Source organism: Panthera onca, chromosome B4 (genome assembly GCF_046562875.1).
Source record: "Panthera onca isolate mPanOnc1 chromosome B4, mPanOnc1 haplotype 2, whole genome shotgun sequence".
NCBI classification, from domain to species: domain Eukaryota; kingdom Metazoa; phylum Chordata; class Mammalia; order Carnivora; family Felidae; genus Panthera; species Panthera onca.
In genome coordinates this window covers 125,345,286-125,366,634 of record NC_138345.1, presented here as the reverse complement: position 1 = coordinate 125,366,634, position 21,349 = coordinate 125,345,286, and the positions used below count along the sequence as shown (strand labels likewise).

The 21,349-nt window shown below is 47.4% G+C and overlaps 1 protein-coding gene across 2 annotated transcripts in view; it reads left to right on the top strand.

The window, feature by feature from the left end:
- The window catches only part of NUAK1 (NUAK family kinase 1), a 73,950-nt gene that overhangs the window by 34,909 nt on the left and 17,692 nt on the right, over positions 1 to 21,349 (top strand). For both annotated transcript variants that reach the window (XM_060656549.3, XM_078449522.2), the window contains exons 3-4: positions 15,939 to 16,090; positions 19,168 to 19,233. In XM_060656549.3, coding sequence (XP_060512532.1) covers positions 15,939 to 16,090; positions 19,168 to 19,233 — 218 coding nt within the window. The remainder of the gene's footprint in view (positions 1 to 15,938; positions 16,091 to 19,167; positions 19,234 to 21,349) is intronic.

Sequence of the window (21,349 nt, the reverse complement as noted above, 5' to 3'; positions counted from 1 at the left end):
AGAATTCTACGTTGATAAAATGAATCTGAATATGCCTGTCAATGAGGGGAATTTCTAGAGTTTAGAAGTGAGTGGAGATACAAAATGCAGGATGAGAGTGAGTTTTATACAATTCTGAGTGTTTTTCCTCCATGTGACCTGATTACCATGAAAACCTGAAGGCAGCTGTAAAGGATGACCAGTACAATGTGGACCCGTGTGGGTGCCATGCTCTGTGTGCGGTGTTGTGCTTGGGATTTCTTGGCTCAGGGGAGGAGCCTTCTTTATCAGGAAGTTGGAGAGAGTGCAAGCCCAGTATGAAGTTTGCAGATTATTTGGGAGATGGTCTGTGATAACTGAAGTCTGGCACAGAGAAGCCTGACTTCTTCACTGGCATCGTGCTCACTTTGGCCTTGGGAATCCTGAAGGTGGAATGGAGAACAGGAATCTGTACTCTCAAGGGAAGGACAGAGATGAAACTTAATGGAAAAACATTCTCTTATCAAGGTCAGGTTGGTCTCGGTTCAGCTCCTGCTGGAGGCTTCAAGAAGAAGAGAAGCCCTTGCTTATAATTTTAAAGATGGGTACCACATAATTCAAAGTTCTTTGGGTGACTAGAAATAATTTCCATCAAGGTCTCAGGCGGGAGTTTGGGCCTCAATTCATAAAACCCTATCAATAGGTTTTCGGGAGTCAGGAAAGAGCCTGAGTTCTGACATGAGACTCTTGTGTTTTAGTCCCAAATCCTTCACCGTGGCCTCAACATGAGACTTTGAGCAAGTTGAGGGGTTTCTCAGGGCATCAATAACCACACCTATAAGACGGGGGTAACAGTTCTACCTCTAAGGGTTGTTGACAGGAGTAAATTAGATGATACATGTTCTGGTAAGCTCAAAAAAGGTAATTATCGTGAAGACAGTGTACTCATTACAAGTGGTTCCTTTGGCCTGGTCCATTGGCAAGGGCCAGTGGGTGAACTGCAGAGTGCTTATAAATCCCCTGAAATAGTGTATAACTGCACTGTCCAATACAGAAGCCACTAGCCATAGGTGGATATTTAACTTAGAATTACTAAAATAAAATGATTAAAAATTCAACTTGTCAGCCCCACTACTCACATTTCAAGTCCTCGATAGCCACATGAGTCTTGGCTGCCATATTGGACAGCGTAGATTCAGATCTTGTTCATCCTTGCAGGATAGGACCATGCTGGTATGTAATGTTTTAGATGTTGGGCAGTGCCTACATCAGTTTTTTCTGAGGAGAGGGTGGGTAGGTTTTGTTAGATTGTCAGAGGGATTCTTGACCTCAAATAGGTTAAAAAAAAACCTCTACTGCCACCAAACATTTTATGGCCTGCAGAATACCATACAAATGAAATGAATTGTTTTTATCCAGAAAACTCCCAGGGACTTAAATGTGGATTTTTTTTTTTTTTTTTGGCTTTTAATTTCTTAGAAATCTCTGGTTTCTGTTCTGTTCTCTTTCCCTTCTCCCACGCAAGTTCTGTTTCTCCCACATCCACTAAATAACTGTGGAGGAGGGCAGCTCCCCTCCCTTCCCCGGAGGTTTGGAGCCAGGGATCGCCAAGGCGCTCTTCCAGCCCCTACACCTCCACCTGTGACCCCACAGTCTCCAGGGTCTTCTGACTTTATCTGCTTTGCTGCCCAGGACCCTGGGACCCGGCTTTGAGAGCTAAGTTGGATCTCTTGATCTCATCTGTAGAACTCTGTATAATTTGCAAAGCACCCCCACGTCTCACCTTATTTGCTCCCTGTGGCAAACCTGTGAGGTGGGCAGGCCGGGTGTCCCATTTTCCAGTTGTACAGACTGAGACTCTGGAAGGTTAGGACTTGCTGGGTGTATCAGTTTGGTGTGGCAGCCACAACAGGACACCACAGACTCGGTGGCTTGCACAACAGAAACGTGTTGTTCCTCTGCTCTGGAGACTAGAAGTCCCAGTTCTGGGTGTCAGAGTCAGAGGGTAGCTTTCCTCCAAGCCTTTCTCCTTGGCTTATAGATGGCCATCTTCTCCCTGTGTCTTCATGTGGTCTCCCCTCTGTATGCATCTGTGTCCAAATTTCCCTTTCTTATAAGGACACCAGTCACGCTGGACTAAGGCCCATTCTGATGTTCTCATTTAATCTTAATGATCTTTTTAGAGGCCCTGTCTCCAAGTAGGGTCACATTCTGAGGTCCTGGGCATTGGAATTTCAACCTATGAATTTGGGGGACCCAATTCAGTTCATAACACAGGGTATCATGGCTAGCTGGTGGCCCTGGCACACAGGCCTAGCGACCCCATTTGTCTTTTCCTCCGCCGGGCCTCAACCCTGTATTTCTGATCTTGTGTCTTAATTTGCAGGCTCCGCAGCCTACCTCTGTGCCCTAGGCATCCTCCTTAGGTTGGCCTTTTCAATCCTTTGCATCCCTGGGGTGTGGTAGGGGCAGCGTGGTGGCAACAATGGTGGGGGGACCTGAGTGTGTGGTTTCTCAGCCAATCACAGTGTGAAGGGGAACCTTTTCCCTGGAAGCTGATTGGTTGCCTGACAGGCCAATCAAGAGCCTTAGCTGAGTACGGAAATGTAGAAATTTGCCAAATGAAAAATCAGTGCTTCGCATCTAACCGGCTGTTTGGACATTAGCCAAGTGAATAGGACTTTTTTTTTTTTTTTTTTTTTAATAATATTTATTATTTTTATTTTTATTTATTTATTTATTTATTTATTTATTATTATTTTTTTTAATATATGAAATTTACTGTCAAATTGGTTTCCATACAACACCCAGTGCTCATCCCAAAAGGTGCCCTCCTCAATACCCATCACCCACCCTGCCCTCCCTCCCACCCCCCATCAACCCTCAGTTTGTTCTCAGTTTTTAACAGTCTCTAATGCTTTGGCTCTCTCCCACTCTAACCTCTTTTTTTTTTTTTTTTTTTTTTTTTCCTTCCCCTCCCCCATGGGTTTCTGTTATGTTTCTCAGGATCCACATAAGAGTGAAACCATATGGTATCTGTCTTTCTCTGTATGGCTTATTTCACTTAGCATCACACTCTCCAGTTCCATCCATGTTGCTACAAAAGGCCATATTTCATTTTTTCTCATTGCCACGTAGTATTCCATTGTGTATATAAACCACAATTTCTTTATCCATTCATCAGTTGATGGACATTTAGGCTCTTTCCATAATTTGGCTATTGTTGAGAGTGCCGCTATAAACATTGGGGTACAGGTGCCCCTATGCATCAGTACTCCTGTATCCCTTGGATAAATTCCTAGCAGTGCTATTGCTGGGTCATAGGGTAGGTCTATTTTTAATTTTCTGAGGAACCTCCACACTGCTTTCCAGAGCGGCTGCACCAATTTGCAGCCAAGTGAATAGGACTATTGAAGATCCTTACAATTTCTTCTTTAGCCAGGACTTTTATGATTTAAAGCGTGCGCGCGCACACACACACACACACACACACACACACACACACACACCAGTAGCAGCAGCAGCCGTCCCAGCAGTAGCAATGTGGCAGAGCAATGATGTATCTAACTCCGTATGTTTAGGAACTTTGGGCTTTCACAAGGGGAAGGCACTATCTTGGACTGTACTATCCATGATATTGACATACTAGTGCCAGAGAAAAAGCAATTCATTCATTAACAAAATAAAAATACAAATTGGATGCTTATTACATGCCAGGGCCTGTTCTAGACACTAAGAATATTGGGGTGAACAGGACAAGCTCTGGTCTCATGGGGCTGACATTCAGTGAGTGAACAGATAACGTGGCTACTGAGCTGAAGCCTCAGTGGGACAGATAGTGAGCCCGCCGAAGTTGCGGGCATGCCAGGCAAGGGGAACAGCATGTGCAAACGAACCAATGCTCAGAGGAGGGAAGGACCTCGTGTTGACAGAAGTGACAGAGGGTCTATGAGGCTGAGGGAGCCAGTGAGCAGGAGGGGGTGGAGGAGGCTGAGGAGGGCCAGATTTTGACCACATTGACTAAAGGAGGGCTGTGGCTTTCATTCCAGGAATAGGGCAAAGCCACCGGTTTTGAGGAAGAGAATAGTTTTTATTTGCACTTTAAAATAATACTAATAATAGCTATGAGTTATTGAGTTTTACCCTGTGCTAGGATGTGTGCTTGCATCATCTCAGTTAATTCCTTATGTCCACAAAATGCATACTGTTAACAGCTCTAGTTTATGGTAAGGAAGTTTTGTCTTAGCGGCCAAATAACTTCCCAAGGTCACACCAGCTAACCAGTGGTGGACCCGAGAGCTGAACCTAGTCCCTGGCACTCTGAGGCTGGTGCTCCTGATCCAAGCCAGATCATCTAGTGGTCTGCAGATGCCCCTAATTGGGGACAAGCGTTATTCTGGAACCCATGATCGAGAGAATTCCCTGGCGTTCATAGGGGTTGCTGCCCTAAATATGTGAGAGCATTAAATCCCAGCTTTGTGGGTATTTTAGAAAATATTTCTGCAGACATCTCAGGAAGAAGTGTGGGGCCCAGATCTGGTAAACTTGAAGATGAAGTGTTTCCTTTCAAATGTTTCTTTCTCAAACCAGACCCTGGGGTTACTTTCCTATTGACCTGTGGGTGAAGGTGATTAACCCTCAAATTTGTCAACTCTGTGTCAACACAAGCCGTAACTGGTTTCTAATGCTAAGTAAATAAAAGAGGATAGACCTACACCTTCTAGTATGTGGTACTAAGGATAATCACTTAATGGAGAGAGAAGAGGAAAAAAGAAATCTCCGGCACCATCTCTGAGATGGACCCTGTTTCCAGTCAAAGGAATTCCATTCTCTCAGCAGGGTGGGAATTGACAGTATGGAAATAACAGCTGAAAAGGAAGTGCCCGCCAGAGCTTTCAACTCGGCTGCCTAGGGTGGAAGAGATAAAAACAGTTTTTGCCTGAGGTTCTGATTTCAGGACCCAGAGCGCAAACATCAAAGGCACTTTGTCTCGCCCTGGCTTCCCCTTTGAAAGCCTAGGAGACCGATCCGCAAAACCACCAGAAAGGAACTTCTTGCCGCACAGCACTTTAGGGAAACTTAGCACCCTGTCTGGTAACAGCACCCCTCAGGGTAGGGGTGGGGGGGAGGGGGGGGGAGGGAGGGAGGGGGATGGGTGTGTGTGGAGTGAGTGGGGGAGATTCCCCTGGTGCCTTCACGTGTCTGCCCTTGGTTTTTGTTCCTGGAAATCTCTCTTCCTGGCCCTGCAAGATTATATCGCCTCACTGGCCCTTTGCATTGCCATATGCTAGACCGGGCCAACTCTTTCATCACGTCTCCTATCTTAGGTAAGGGTGGTCCTGGCATTCTGGAACCAAGTGGGAAGCCTATTGGGCATTGGTCAGCTGTGATCTCCCACCTTTGGAAGAGTTTCTGAAGCTTAAAAAAGCAAAACCAAACAAACAAACGTGCCTTCCTCGATAAGCATGTGGGTCTTGTGAGCCTTAGACCTGCCGCCCTGGAGAAGATGTAAAGGAGTCTGCATTCTAGAAAATTCTCTGAATTCCTACCATAAAGACACTTTGGGTGGGTTTTCTATCAGTTAAAAGCTCCTTCCACCTTCCTAGATGTGTACATTACAGTATGCTTTTTCAAGCTACCTTTGCCTCCTGAGGATGTGATAGACCTTTCCGGAAGGGCATATTATTGTTCTTGCCTCCTGGCGAAAATCACTGCCGTAAAACTCCAGCCAGAGATGCAGAGGAGAAACCAAGAGACAGGGTCTTTGCAAGAGCGCAAAGGCTGTACTGTGCACTGCAGGCTTGGAGGACAGCATTCTACCTCCACCTCTCAACTTACAGCCAGGGGCGGTGGGGCTGGTGCAAGACGTGCGTCCCTGGGATACAGCAGAGGTCCTGGAGTCCCAGAGTATGGCTGCCTCTGGAAAGTAACCCCTTGAGAATGGCAGAACCCTGATAAACTCCAGTAATGTACGTGAGCCACAGTTCTCAGAGGGAGCCCAGACCACAGTGACAACATGGCTTGTCCCCCCCCCCCCCCCCCCCAGATGGAGGTGGAGTCCCCTGTTCTGTGTCATAACCAGCCCTCTGGGTGACTGTGATGCACTCTCAAGTTTGAGAACCACTCTATTAGAGAAACAGCAGCTCAGCAGGTCACAAACCAAGGCAGGGCTCATTTCTAGCATCAATTGTTTGGAAATGCCTACAGTCGAAGCAGTTCACATTTTTCTTCTCAGGTTCGAGTGCCTTAATCCAGCTTTCTCAGGCAGCAAGCAGATCCTGACTGAGGCCTTTTTGAAGGCAGGGGATGGCAGAATTGATCTAACAAGGGCTGTTGGTCATTAATTCTACCCAGTGTTCTCATTCATTCATTCGCTCGTCTAGTCATGCATTCATTTGATCACTTATTACCTTCACAAAAATTTATTGAGGACTTATGTCCCAGGTACTTTGCCAGTAGGGTGAATATATATTTTATTGATCCAAGTGGGCTTCGATTTGAATGAGCCAGGTGCTCTTCTAGTTGGTATTATGTGACCTTGGGCTAGTGACCTAACCTCTCTGAGGCTCAGTTCTGTTACCTGTAATATTGGGCCAGTAGCTCCATACTTTCTAGATAAGGGTGTGAGGATTAAACCAGATCATGAATAAAATTGCTAAGTACAGTGGCAGGTACATGCTTAATAAATATGCTTAATAAAGCATATTGACTATTCCTGATGTGATCTTTAGGACTCTGAGAGGTCTTTTCATGGCTAGAGTATCACCTTCTTTTGGGAGGTGCTAGAAGAGAAGGTTGAGGCCAGATCGCCTACATCAGGGATTCTGGATGCTGGATGCACACTGAAGTTTCATGGGGCGTCTGTAAAAAATGCTGATGCCTGGGCCTCACCCCTGGGGATTCAGATTTAATTGGCCAGCCTGAGAAATATGGACTTAATCCCGCAACCAAGAGGAAATGAGCCCTGCTCTAGAAACTTGTCTTGGTCCGATCATTTGTCATCGGTGAATTCCAGAGAAGAACGTGTGTCTGGCAGTGATCCCCAGTGAGCAGTGAGCGATACCTTTGGGCTTGGGTTTACTTACTTAGCCATTTGGTTGCTGCCCTCATCAGGGACTCAGAGCCCCATGAAACAGTTTGTTGAACTTGGCAAAGTAGTGTATTATGCTTGTGTTTACTCTTTTGAACCCATGGCGAATCGCTGAGCATTTTAACACACTGCCTTTGCTGCCAGATTCGCAAGTTCCACGCGACGTCTCTGCAGACCGGATCCAAAAGTAAGGACTTTCCCTGGTTAATAACACAGCACCGGAGTTTTCTTCACTGTTAGTCAGACGAACGAGCTCTTCGGCCCTGAATCTGTCCAGCCACGTTTCTAATGAGTTTCCTATTAAGTTAGCTATTTGACCTTCAAGTGTATTATTTTCATTGTTTTCATTTGATTACACCCAAGTCATTTTTCTAGAGGCTGGAGATTAGAAATAAAACAACTAAAAACTAATGCTACTCCGTGGTTGTCCTGCCTCGCCCTCTTGGGTTTCCTGGAATTCAATATTTTCTAATGCCTCAAATAATACCACTTGTACTTGAAGTTAATTTTTAAAGAGAAAAAAAATGGAACCGTGTTGTCGTTTAATATAGGATCTTTTGAACTTAAGTGGGATGGCTCTGCTACTTTGCCTCAGAGGTCAGCGGCATGCATTGAGGAAGACGTCCCTGAGTCTTAGTCTTCTATTTCTCTGTTCTCCCACCTCCCTTTCATCCCTCAAGAGCACACTTATGACCTCAGGTGCAGATTTTGCCCATACATATCCTTAATAGTCCTGGATTTGATTCAGGCATGACTAAGACTCGCTCCTTACTAATAACAGGCTAACACATGTACACGTGCTGTGATAATCTGCACAATGAGGATAGGTGATCTTCACCTTACCAGATGAGGAAACCGAGGCTCAGAAAGGTAAGGTAACTTGCCAAGGTCCTTCAGCCGGTAAGTGGCAGAGCCTGGATTTGAACCCAGGTAGCCTGGCTCAGGGAGTCAGGTTCTTAACTATGGTACTGTGTTGCATGATGAGGCAGATCAGAATTCAGAGTTGACAAGATAGTCCTGAACCATACATGGTGGAGCAAACAATGGCTAGAAGCAGAGGTGTGATAACAGCAGGGCTGACTTTTCCACCCTGACTGCTGGTAAGGGTGGGATGAGCCCCTGTAGCAAAGCCCTCTGTGGGGAGGGGAACAGTAAGGTGGTCTTCACCGTGGGGAGAGGTTCTACTATACTCGTTGCCCAAACTGCATGCTTTTTTTGGAACTTCACTGTGTCAAGTACAAGAGCCTTAGTATCAGCCTGGGGTGGTTCTGAGATGTTCTGATCAATTGTCAGGGCTCTCTCAGATTCAGGACTGGGTGTGTGTGTGTGTGTGTGTGTGTGTAACAAACAGGCCCGGACAGAGCAATAGAGAAAACGATCAGGGAGACTGTGGGGCATGGCTGATGAGTGTGTGGTGATGGTTGATGGAATGCATCACCTTATAGCCCTGCTTGTTTCCATGGAAATACCTCCAGGGGGTGGTTGTGGAAGGAAGATGGAGTCCAATGGCTGGGCCAACATGGTGCCGTTGATTCTCTCTCCCATGAAGCTCCTTCCTTTTTCCTGGCCACATCCCCTGCCCTCCTAGGATTTGTTATTGGGCTCCCAAGTAGCACTGATGGTCCTACCAGGAATGGATGGTTCTTGACAAGCCTTCTGCATCCTTTCTTCTGCAGGTAGCTCATACACTTTCTTACTATTTCTTCTGCCTTCTGTGGGGTCCACTGCTGGTAGTGGGTGGCCTGGTTGGCTATGGTTCTCCTTGCACATGCCAACCGACATCCAGAGAGAGTTTTGGTTTAAGAAAAGACAATTAGTGAACTAAAGAGCCTTTCATTGTCTAAGCCAGGAAACACATTGATTCAACTCTGACCAACTCATTGACAGTGGAGAGCTGCCAGCCCAGTTTAATTTTCTCGCTCTCACTGCCATGGGCTTTTGGACTTAAGGGATCAGAGGACCATTTTATGAAGCCATGAGCCATGAGGTGCTTGAAATTTAGTTCTGAGGAGGAAACTTTTGAAGAATGGATCTTGTATTGACTAAAGGGCCTATAATTAGGTTGCAGACAGTTCTTGCAAAGGAAAGATAACTCCATTTCTGAAATGAAAAATAAGCTACTTTCCATGAGGATCCTATGACCTTTAATAAGAGCACATCTCTGAGGAGTGGAACGGTGTGTCTGTTTGAGGTTTCAGGAAAGCAGTAAAATGCTGTCATGCAGGGAGGCAATCCCATGGAAAGAATGAACTAATTTCAGATATGGAGTTAATTGAAGGCAAAGGCATGAGGAGAATCCTGACTGGTCCACTCTAGGCCCTTGGCTTTGTCTTTGTCTTTTTTTTTTTTATGTTTGTTTTGAGAGATAGAGAGAGAGAGGAAGAGAGAGAACATGAGTGGGGGAGGGGCAGAGAGAGAGGGGGACAGAGGATCTGAAGTGGGCTCTGTGCTGATAGCAGAGGTCCACTGCAGGGCTCGAACTCACAAACTGCGAGATCACTACCTGAGCCGAAGTCAGACGCTTAACCGACTGAGCCACCCAGGTGCTAAGGCCGTTGGCCATTTTGCTTCACATCGACAGAAACTAATGTTCCTCTTCTGACGTTACATGTAAACCAGAAAGACATCCTCCATTTTTTGTAACCTGCTCTCCACGGAGCATCCTGTAAAACGATTCCCACCCTCTCCCTTCCCAAGCCCGTCTTCTTCCCAAATGGCCTTGTGTATTTGGTTCTAAAATGGCTGGCGGATGGTTAAAATCCCAAGATCTCCTCACTCATCAGTGTTTCTCCCAGGCCAGAGCATTGTTTTGTAATACGCATTTTCTCGAGTTATACAAGTTGTGTTATTCCCCCCGGGGGCAGCAGGAGGGAGTCGTTAGGAGCTGGGTAATTAGCTTGGTTGTGAAAGCCAGACAATCAGAAGGCAGAGCTGGACTGTCAAACTGAACATCTGATGAAATTCAGAATTAATTTGGAGAAGTAGCTGTTGCTATAGTAACCAATCCCCACTCTCCCTTGAAATGGAAAATAAACAGAAAACAAGAGAAATCATTCAAGTTGGTGTCTGGGAAGAAGGCCTTTCTGCGGGACAGTAGAAGAAAATGGACAGAGTTTGCATATCAGTCTGTGCAGAAACAATGGTAAAACCATCTCATGCAAGCAAAACTCTCAAGGCATTTTGGGTGGTCCAGTTCCATGCCTGTTTCTTTAGCAATCTTTTCAAGCCATTGGAGTTATCTCACAGATTTTTCTCTCTGATCGTTTAGGTACTTAAAGTCTGTATCACACAGGTTAGCACTTGATTTATTTTATAAACACTGCTAGTTGTATCCAGCTAGGTTGCAGCTCCTCAGGGCAAAAACAGTGCCTTATGTTGCCTTTGTATCCCCTTTAACTAAACAAAGCAAAAAGTGCTCCAGATTGGTAAAAAAGCATTTTCAGAAAAGCAGTGATGCTGGTCTCTTCAGTGAAGGAGGCTCTTTATTGAGTATTATGCAAGGAAAGTAAATGGATGATGGTGGAAAGTGGTGGAGAGTCGTGGGAAGAACAGAAACTTGTAAGTCATATAAATTTGGGGTCAAATCCATATTGGTTACCCGCCCAACGCAAATGCGTACAGATGAGCATCGAAAGACATGCACAAGAATGTTTACGGCAACACTATTCACAATGACCCGCACCTGGAAACAGCCCCAATACCCATCAACAGTAGAGTGGACACAGCCTTGACATACACAACGGAGTACTGGTCAGCAAGGAGAGTGAACGATCTTCCATTACCTGGAACAGTCATGGATTATTACAGTGTTGAGCTAAATGCAGCCAGCCGGACACAAAGAAGATATACTGCATGATTCCATTTTTAGAAAATTGGCAAAATTTATCCCTGATGTTGACCGATATTCATCACGGAGGATGTAGTCTTGCAGGGGGTCAGCCCTGTTGTTTCACCATCAGAGTGCCGGCTCCCTATTTATGAAGTGGGGATAATGTTAATACCTATCTCGTAGGATTGTTGGGATTAAAGGTGACAATCCATGGCATGCAGTAATTGTCCACTAAATGTTAACTATTGTTATCACAAATAAGCCTTCTGAGGAAGGAGAGATTACCATCTGACAGGGAAGGCTCTTGAGGGGAAGGGAGCTCTGGTCTATTTCTTAGGCCCAGGATCCTGGGTGCTGCCCTGTCCCTTGCTCCGTCTATTTATGATGGTTCTTCGCAATGTTTGGGCATATCTGACTCCTCCCCCCCCCCCCCCCCCCCCACCTCAGAACTCCTTGTGGGCATTCAAGGCCTCTGCGGCTCATTCATAGCCCTCCTCTCCTTTCTTGTCCCTTAGTTCCTAGCACCTGCCAACTGCCGCTGGTTCTGCTCCTGTCTCTGCCCTGGCTCATGCAGCTCCTTCTGCCTGGCCTGCCTTCCCCAGTCTTAACCTGGTCAAGTCTTCTCTCAAGTGACTCCCCCCCCCCCCACCCCCCACCCCGTGCCATTCCCATCGTGGGTACTTTACAGAAGTGTATCGTTACACTTAAATCCTGGATCTGCAGCAAATGGACATGGCCCGGTGCTGTGGGCTGACTCAAGTTGAGCTAAGTTTCTATTCAGGGTTTTGATTTTCCTGGTAGGCCTGGCATGTCAAGGGCCATAGTTTTCCTTACCATTCTGGAGCCACTGGGCTTCTGGGTAAGACTGGCCAAGAGACACAGGCTTTCATTTTTCAGAAAGGAAACCCTTCCCAACTGGTGGAAAATAAGCTTTTGCTTAGTGACTAATAACATAAACACAGACAAGATTTCTGGGCTTATAAATAACCAGTTGTAAAAGTGCCCAAGGGAAGCGGCCCTTTTTGCCAGAAGAATGGCCAAGAGTTCCTATCACCTCGCTGATAGTGACCTTAACGTGGGCAAGGAGTCTGGGGCCAAGGGCGCGGAAGCTGGTTATTCTTCAGGACAGACCCCCAAGGCCTTGCGCTTTCTTATATGTTAGAAACCCTGGGCTCTTCTGGAAAACATAGTACTTGATCTCTAAGGTCCTTCCTCCTTGAAAATTTTGTGATTCTGCGGCAGCCACAACACGTTTTAAAGAGCGATGGAAGCGGGGAGAGCAAAGTCGTAGGGTTTTATTTTGCAGGAGCTGGCTAAGAGGCAGATGAAGTAATTCTGAGGAGAGCTCCCGTTTATGGAGCACTGGCCGAGGCAGCACGCTGGAGGAGTAAGACCCGTGAGCTCACGGAGTGCCCTGTGTTTGACTGATGAGACCAAGGGTCAGGGCGTTCACATATAGGTGTATTAGTGTAGTGGCTAAGAGCGTGGTGGGTGTGGTCAGACTGCGGGCCTCGGCCTGGCTCCGCCTCAGACTCTGTGGCCCTGGCAGTTATTAACCCGGGTGAACCCAGAATTTCTCACGTGTGCAATGAGGATACTCATAGGACCAAAGCCATATGACACAATTCCTGCAAAACACTGATCAGCTCAGTGCCTGAACACAGTAGCCTTCAGTAAGCGCGCTATTACCAGGAGGGACTGGAAGCTTCATACATATCACCGTGCGGCCTCCTTGGTGAGTCATTGAGGTACCAAGTCTGGAACTGTTGTTTGCATTTAGCTAATCTAGGGTTACAATCAGGGCCTTGACCCTGAGGCTTGGCTGTGCTGCTTCCTGTGGGAGGGGTGGGGGTGGGGTCGCAGAGCCCAGCGTGGCCACTTGGACAGTTCTGTCACCCGCTGCCCGCAAGCCCGGCCTGCAACAGTTGAGGGGCCGATTTTATCACTTGGATATTACCTCGTTCACCCATTGTTCCCCAGCCTGGCTCCTGGTTAGTTCCTCTGGATGTCAGTAGGGGTGTTGAAATGGCCAAATCAACCCGCCAAACTCAGAGTCAAAGAAACCAGACTCTCCTAGGGCGATCGAGCATTAATTAGCATTTTCCAAACATTTTGCCTACGTTTGATCGCGGAACCCTATTTTTCCTCCAGAGTCTCTTGCAGGACTGTGCTCCACAGCACATGCATCTGGAACCGTTCCCCGGCCCCCCTCTAAATACAGAAAGCCAGCTGAGGGGCAAGAGAGAAAGGCAGGAGACCAGTGAGGACGGGGCCTGCAGAGCAAGGGGTGGCTGGGGACGTCAGACAGGACAGAATCGAGATGTATTTTAGAGGGAGGCCTAGCAGGACTTACTGATGGAAGCCATGTAGGAAAACGTCCGGTGCAGTGAACTGTTGAAACGAGTGTGTTTATGTCTGCATGATACCAAGTCAGCCGATTGGAAAGAGACCGAAACGGTCCTGTGTCTGTACCAGGCAAGTGACCCACACCTTCTGATAGTCACTGAGGGGACCAGTGGTTTGGCCTCCCCTGGGGACGCATCAGACTTTTGTGTGTAGGGGGGTGAGGCTCCTTCTTTATTCCCCTGTCAGGGAACCTTCCCTCTTTCTTCCTTCCCCACCTTTTAAAATTAGAAAGCCCGCCGTCCTGTCCAGGACATATCGCTCCATCATTTTTGGAGCCTGAGCCGTGTCTCCCGAGGCAGCTTTTCCAGTTTCCATAGTTTATTGTTAATGAAAAGGGCACAACAGGCTGAAATCCCTGGCAGGAGCCAAGGCTGCAGGGTACCCCGAGGCCAGCAGACGCAGAAGCAGCCAATTTTGCCTGGCTGTTCTCCTTCCTCCTCCTCCTTCCCCCTTCATTTTATCAGAGATGTTTGGCTGGACTTGAAGGAGCCAAGAAGGAACTGGAGGGGCTTGAGCTTCTAACAGCCAGTGACAAGGTGTGGGAGGACAGAGGACCCAGGCCTGGGGCATGTTCCAGTTCCATTCCGTTCTCATTGAGTGTATCTGGGAGTCTGGCTCAGTGCTAAGGCCCTGGGGTCCGATAATATCAATCGTCACAATACTAGCTAATGTCACTGAGCACCTGCCATAAGTGCAGGCCTTGTTCTCAGCATTTAACAAACCCAGTGTCAATAAACACTCCCAACAGTTCTAAGAAGTGCTTACTAATGTTATTTACATTTTACAGTTGACCAAACTGAGGCACAGAGAGGGCGGGCAACTCCCCCAGAGTCACACAGCAATTAAGAGGCAGACCCAGGAATCCTACTTAGGCATGTCTGATTCTAAAACCAAATGTTTTATGTCTAAAAGTCCAGACTCACAGTCCAGGCAGAGGAAATGGGTATGTAGATCAGCACATAAATGTATGCGGTTTGAAAGTGATACACGTATTAAGTAGCCACCGTGAGGGGCAGAGGGAAGCAAAATAGAAGCCATATTTGAGTTCAATCTTGACAGATGGGCCGGAGTTTCCCAGACAGGTAAGACAGGGAGGAGTAAAGGCAGGGGGAAGGAGGTGGGAAATAGCAGTCATTGGGGGGGGGGGGGGGGAGGGAGAGAGAGAGAGAGAGAGAGAGAGAGAGAGAGAGAGAGAGAGAGAGAGATTGTGAGAAACGACAAATGGTCCAGCACTGGTGGACATCAGGGGCCTGATGGGGGAATGGTAGAGACTGATGAGATGGAGGGATGTAGGCAGGGGTCCTTCAGGGACGGTCTTGGGTACCCTACAAAGGTTTTTATACCATGTCCCTTGGGAGTGATGGCTTTCAAAACAATTATTCTTTATTTTGTCTTTGCTCAAAGGATGTCCATCTTTGTGAAAGCCCAGTGGAGCCCAATAGCAGCAAAGTGGCTTTGGTGCAGGTGGTGTCGAGGACCTAGTGCCTGTGCTTTGTGGCCTCCCCTGACCAGCACCCATGGGCATCTGCTTGATGCTCCCTCCCAAGGACTTAGTCTGGCAGAGTGTGAACATCACTGCTAGAGAGAGTATCAGGGTTGGGGAGAGAGAAGCGGTTACAAGTGTTTTGGAAAACAAGTTCCCTGGTTGTGTGGGGGTTGAGTAGGAAGGGGCTGAGTCAGGGAACCCAGCCTGGCGGGGGGGATTGCAGTGGTCCTGACATGCCACCACATTAGGCTATGTCATCACGGGTCCTCACCAAGGCCAGAAGCCAGAGGTGAGCCGTGTCCCAGTCTGGCAGCTCAGCCAAACTGTGCAAGTCTCCGAACTTCTCTCGCTCGCAGTGTCCTCATTTTTCAATTACTGGTATTTCCCTGAAAGTTTGCTGTAAGATCTAAATGAGTCAGTACATGTGGGGCACTCAAAACTGTACAGGCGCCTGGCACAGAGTAAAGGCTATGTAATTATTTACTGTAACTGTCCAGAATGCATTTAGGAAGTTTTGAGCTCGCTCATTCGATAATTGTTCATTGAGCTCCCATGTCAGCGCTCTGGGTGCTGGGGATACAGCCGTGAATGAAATAGACCAACCCTCATTTACATTCTAGTGGGGGTGACTAAATCAATAAATATGCAGAATACACGGAATAGGGCTGGGAAGGGTCCACAGGACCACACAGGACCTGGTGGGCCACATTTGGAACTTTGGGTTTTATTTTGAGTGAGATGGAAAAGTCTAGAAGGTTTTGAGCAAAGAGGTGACAAGTCCAGCCACCCATTTTGGGTTCAGAGTAGCTCGTGAGGTCCAGGTCGCTGGTCCATATCGAATGGTTAATGGATGGTAGTTGTTTGTCGTACAGGGGGCTGTTCTGGTGGGCGGGGCTTAGGAAAATGATCCTGATCAAGGGCAGGGGGCCATCGGAGGAGAGAGACACCTTTCCCTTAGGGTTACAGAGGTGTGTCCAGTAACAATAGCGTGATGTCATCATCTACCTGGCCGGAACACTCGCCCAGCCCCTCGTGACGTGGAATGGCCTGACTGCTGTCTCTTGGCCCCTGCTCAGTGACATCTCCGTCGTCCTCCCTCGCACCCTCTGCGGTCATAAGTGAGCTTGTTGGATAAACAGGGTGTTTGTGTGTTGCCGTTCCCCCCACAGTGTTTGAGAACAAAGACAAGATTGTGATCATCATGGAGTACGCGAGCAAGGGGGAGCTGTACGATTACATCAGTGAGAGGAGACGCCTCAGCGAGAGGGAGACCAGACACTTCTTCCGCCAGATCGTCTCCGCCGTGCACTATTGTCACAAGGTACGGCTGCGCCCCGCCGGGGCTTTGCTCACAGATGGTTTTGATGGTGCCACGTGATCCTTTTCATAGAATTCAGGTGATATCTGTTCATTGTCATATGCATGGAGAGCTTATAAAATAGAAGAAAATCACGATCCCCCGTGATTCCAGAATCCAGGCATAGCCCACAAGTGACACTTCTGTGCATTGCTTTCCAGTCTTTTTCCTCCTACTCCTAACATCTATTTTTTAATTCGAACTTCTTATTTTGAATGATTTCAGAGGTACAGCAAAGTTTCCAAGATAATACAGAGAGCTCCCATTTGCCCCTCATTCACTTTTATCCTAATGGGAACATTTGACATTACGGCAGTACATTTGTTGAAACCGAGATACTAACATTCAGGCATTGGTGTTAACAAAACTACAGATTTTATTTCGAATTCACCAGTTCACCGCCCCCCCCGCCCGTGGCCTTTCTCCATTCCAGGATCCAGAGCACCACAGTATGTGTATTTTTTATATTGGTGTCTTGCCTTTTCACTTAGTATTTTAATGTAAACCATTTTCCCACATTACTAAAAATTCTCTGTAATTATTGTGATTGTTGGCCATTTAGGCTGGTTCCAATTTCTGGTTAATATATTGTAGTGATCGCTATCTTTATATATTAACCTCTTCCACTCATCTGAATGATTTACCTGAGGGATATTCCAGAAGTGGAGTTACTGAGCCGCTGGTTGTGAACTTCCTGTGCTCTCAGTATCTTTCCTCACATAGGTTACACCCACAAAGGTTACGTACCTACACGTACGTTTTATTGCAACACGCCTAATGGGATGTGCTCATGATACAGCCAAAGGTTGGATACCCTTTGTCTCTGGAGAAGGAAATGAAGGGCACAAATGATTCCAAGACGTATTTCAGCCATCATTGTTACTAATTATGTTAATCATGATCCCATCCTATTCATGCTGTTTATTTCAGGAACATTCTTTCACTTTGAGGACAATAGTGACTTGAATCCAACATGGTGTCCAAAATAGAGTCAGCTTCTTCATTCAAATGATTGCCACATGGGGCCTTCTGGCTTGTTAAATATTCTGGTTAATTGAGAGTGGCTCTGTAAGTAATTAGAAGATGATTATTCAGGGGCGCCTGGGTGGCTCAGTCAGTTAAGAGGCCGACTTCCACTCAGGCCATGATCTCATGGCTCAGGAGTTTGAGCCCTGCATCAGGCTCTCTGCTGTCAGCACAGAGCCTGCCTCAGATCCCCTGTTTCCTTATCTCTCTGGCCCTCTGCTGCTGGTACTCTCTCTTTCTTTTTCTCAAATTAAACATTAAAAAAATTGAAAAAAATTTGATAATTCAAATCTAAAACCTTTAATCCACATGAACACTGTTGTACTTCACTTTGCTGACTCCAAAGGCACCGATCAGATCAAACAGTATTTTATGCTTTATCATCAGGCATCATCTTAAAGCACTACAGATCATATTTTCATTATTTGAAGTGGGTGAAGACTTAGGCTTTTGTATGAATGGGGCTTTATCAGACTCATTCCATCTTAGTATGAAAACTAAGAATGCAATAATATAAACCAAACTGCTCCCAATATTTAAAACTAGAGAAAAATGGGGTAACTTGTATTCTGTGTCTTTCCTCCAGGAGCCTTGGTTTGTATATTTCTGAATTCAAAACACATCCTTGAAGTTTTGTGTTAGAAAAAGCGTAGCAGAAATACAACTTTTGTGTCTTCAGCCAGTGCTTTTGGGGATATTAGGAACTGTCAGATGGAAAGGAAAATAAACAATAAAGCACCAACTATAAACATGCAGATTCTGAACTAAAGAAATCTTTTTTTTTTTTTAAGTTTATTTATTTACTTTGAGAGAGAGAGAGCGAGAGTGCATACGGGGGGGGGGGGGCAGAATGAGAGGGAGAGAGAGAGAATCCCAAGCTTCCAGCAGTACGGAGCCTGATGTGGGGGCTCAAATTCGCAAACCGTGAGATCATGACCTGAGCTGAAATCAAGAGTCTGAAGCTTAACCGACTGAGCCCCCCAGGCTCCCCTAAAGAAATCTTGAATGAAACACTAAGAGCTTCTAGCCAGTTGGTTTGCTTACAACAGCAGGTTCGATTGCAAATGCCCTTTATGCCGAATGATATTAAAAACTTCCTCCCTGCTGTTTGTGCACCCAGCCCAATGTAGCTGGTTGTCTCCGTTCCACCTCTCTGCCCACGCCCACCCACCTCTTTAAAAGATCATTGGGTTTTACAAAGGATCATGAGTACTAGTTGTTACTGCTGTATAGACCAGCAGTCTGTTGGTTAATGACTGCTTTTCACCCTCTGTAGGCTAGCAGCCTGTCACTGCACTTCAGCGTCCAGCCTTGCCAGAGTTGGCTTGAATGGAAAGGTCACATAGGATGGCAGGAACCCGCTTTGGTCAGTCCAGTGGCTAGGGTCTCATTGGCCCCTCCCACCACCTCCCATCACCTGAGTCCTGCCAGCAGAGAGGGACTTATTGAACCTTCCCTCCCAGCTGCTTAGGAAATTTCCATGGGGGTGTTACTGTTCTGCTCTGAACAGATCTGGATTAGTTTCATGGGTCAGAATAGATTGAGCAAGTCCCCTTTCCAGCCTTGGGCAGGCAGGCAGGCAGACAGACAGACAAGCCAGGTCTGTGAGCCCCACTTTCTGAGTCTCCAGCAGAGATATCTGCTTCTTCCCTGGGAAGCACACTACAGACAGACATTGTTTGTCCCTGCCTGTGACTATATTGCTTTCACACAGTGGAATTACATTCCGACAAAGAATCCCCCTGCTGTTTTACAGGCTCTGAGGGAGAATGGATTCCAGTCATTTTTCCCTTAACCACACAGCAAGTGACTAATGCTCTCCTGTCCCTGGTCATTGGCTGGCGGAGAGCTTCATGACAGTGAGAAAGGCCCTGAAGGATGGAGGCGAAGACCACCAGGCTGGCGCAGTTCTTTAATCTGTCAAATCGTTCCCTTTGCTCCCCGGCTCCTGCTCCCTCTTTCTTGATCTCATCCCAGCCATCCCATTCAGTCCCATGCCTGTGTTCTCGTTTCAGAACGGTGTGGTCCACCGGGACTTGAAGCTGGAAAACATACTGCTTGATGACAACTGCAATATTAAGGTAAAGCTCGTGTCTCGTTGATTGATAATACGGAGCCTGGGGATTGTGGCTGGTGGGGCTCAAGCAGCCCCAGGCTGCAGCCCAGAAGTCAGGCATCAGGAGGCTGCTGGGTCCTGCCCTGGCAGGCAGGTGCAGGCAGTCATGGGGCTTAAGCCATCAGTTCAGTTCCAACACTGAAATTCAACAAGCATTTCTCCAGCTCCAACTGGATGCCACACATTGATTTTCACGCTGGGATGACTACAATACAGTCCCCGTCCCCAGGAAGCTCATGGTCTATAATCATCTCCATAAAAACACTTAGGACAGTAACAGGTTGCACATGTTACTGATATGCAACTTGCCTGATATCACTTTGATTTAATCTTCCCAACCCTGTGACACGGGCACTGTCATTTACGTCATTTCACAGATTGGGACGTGAGGCACAGAGAAGTTAAGTAACCAACCCATGGTGACACAGCCGTAAGTAGTGGAGTTGGGGTGTGAGCCCATGTCTGCGTGACTCCTGAATGCTTGAGTTGCCAGCAGGGTCCCAGGTTATGGAAGAGTTGGAACTCCTTCCCTGCCACCCTCCTGTCACTGCCGTGCCGCCTCCGTCGCCCTCCCAACCCTCCCACCCCCGGAGCCAGCCTTGGGACTGGGCAGCTGCCGGACAGGACGATGGCCTGTGCTGCCGGGAAGGAGCATACCATCAAGGGATGGGTGTACTTTTACGGAGAGTGTTATTGCTGGCTGCCGCTGGAGCTGAAGCAAGCTCTCCCGGCCAACGGGGTTCAAGTGCCTCCTGCGGAGCTCTCTGAATGTCCTTTTGATCACGTCTGCAAAATAAGCAAATACGGTTTCAAAATAAACGGAGCCCGCCGCATGGGTTTCATTATGAAATGGCCTCAGTACTCCCGCCACCAGGGGATCCCTCTAATTGGCCGCTGGTGACGTTAGTGCCTCATCCCTGGTCCCGGGACAAAGCATGGGAATGACCTCGCATCGTCCCCTCTTTTTGTTGCTGTTGCTTTCATTTGAGGGGGTGCATCACAGGGAGACTGTTTCCTCTCTTGGAGTTTGGATTCTGTTTGCAGATCATGGTGCCAACCATGGGTTAGCATCATCCTTTGAGAGGCTCCCAGAAGCCATGTTAAGGTGACGTCTTGTTTTTGCGAGTAGTGGACTGTGGTCACACATTTCTGTGTTAGTCCACAGAATAAGGAGGGAACAATTGGTCAAACAATTTCTTCCTAGGATCAGGCGGTGCAGTCTCAAGGTCTCTCCCTTTCTGGCAAAGTGGCTGGATTATTCTCGTTGGAGCACTGACTGTGTGGTTGGAAAATTCTGTCCTGCATGGCTTACTAGCTGTTTGCCATCGGGAAAGCCACTTCATCCTGCTTCTATGACTATAAAACGGGGTAACCGTGATGCTCACAGGCTTGTTTTGAGGACTAAGCAAGATACCCCGTGTGTAGCTTCATACATTGCTGAGCACCATGCAGTGAGTCAGGGTTCAGAGCGGCGGCTTCGGAGTTGGGTAGCCTGGAATTTGAATTTGAACTGCAACTCTGCCCCTTACTAATGGCAGTATTTTGGATAAAGTACTTGCCTAAGCCTCAGTTTCCTTGTCTGTCCAGTAGGGATGCTGGTCCTGTCTTTGGGGGTTGTTGTCTACTTGTCCAAGTTTACAGTGAGTACTTCCTGAGCAATTACCATGTGCCATGACTTGTGCCCAGTCCTGGGGAGTCCATGGCAAATGTGAGGATTTTAGACCATATATACTCAGAGCACTTGGCACTCAGGTCTTCGTGTCCGAAGCACCTGTGCAAATGGTTGGCCACCAGAGAGGACGTTGAACAGGGAGTCAGCTGCTGGGAAGGTGCCTGGGTCCTGGGGAGTGGTGGCCAGGCCACGGCTAGATAATTGGGTTCTTGTCCAAGGGACACATTTCTAAGGGTTTGTGCCTTCCACCCTGGTAACTTTCTCAGCGATTCGTCCTGCCACCTGCCCTGGGAGCTCTCGAAATGAAATGTAGTCTTTACAAGGCCTGGAATGTGAGCCTCTGGCTTGGGGATTGGCTTCTGTGGGACAATGTGACCTCTTGGTCCCATGATGTAGTCCCAGAAGTGAT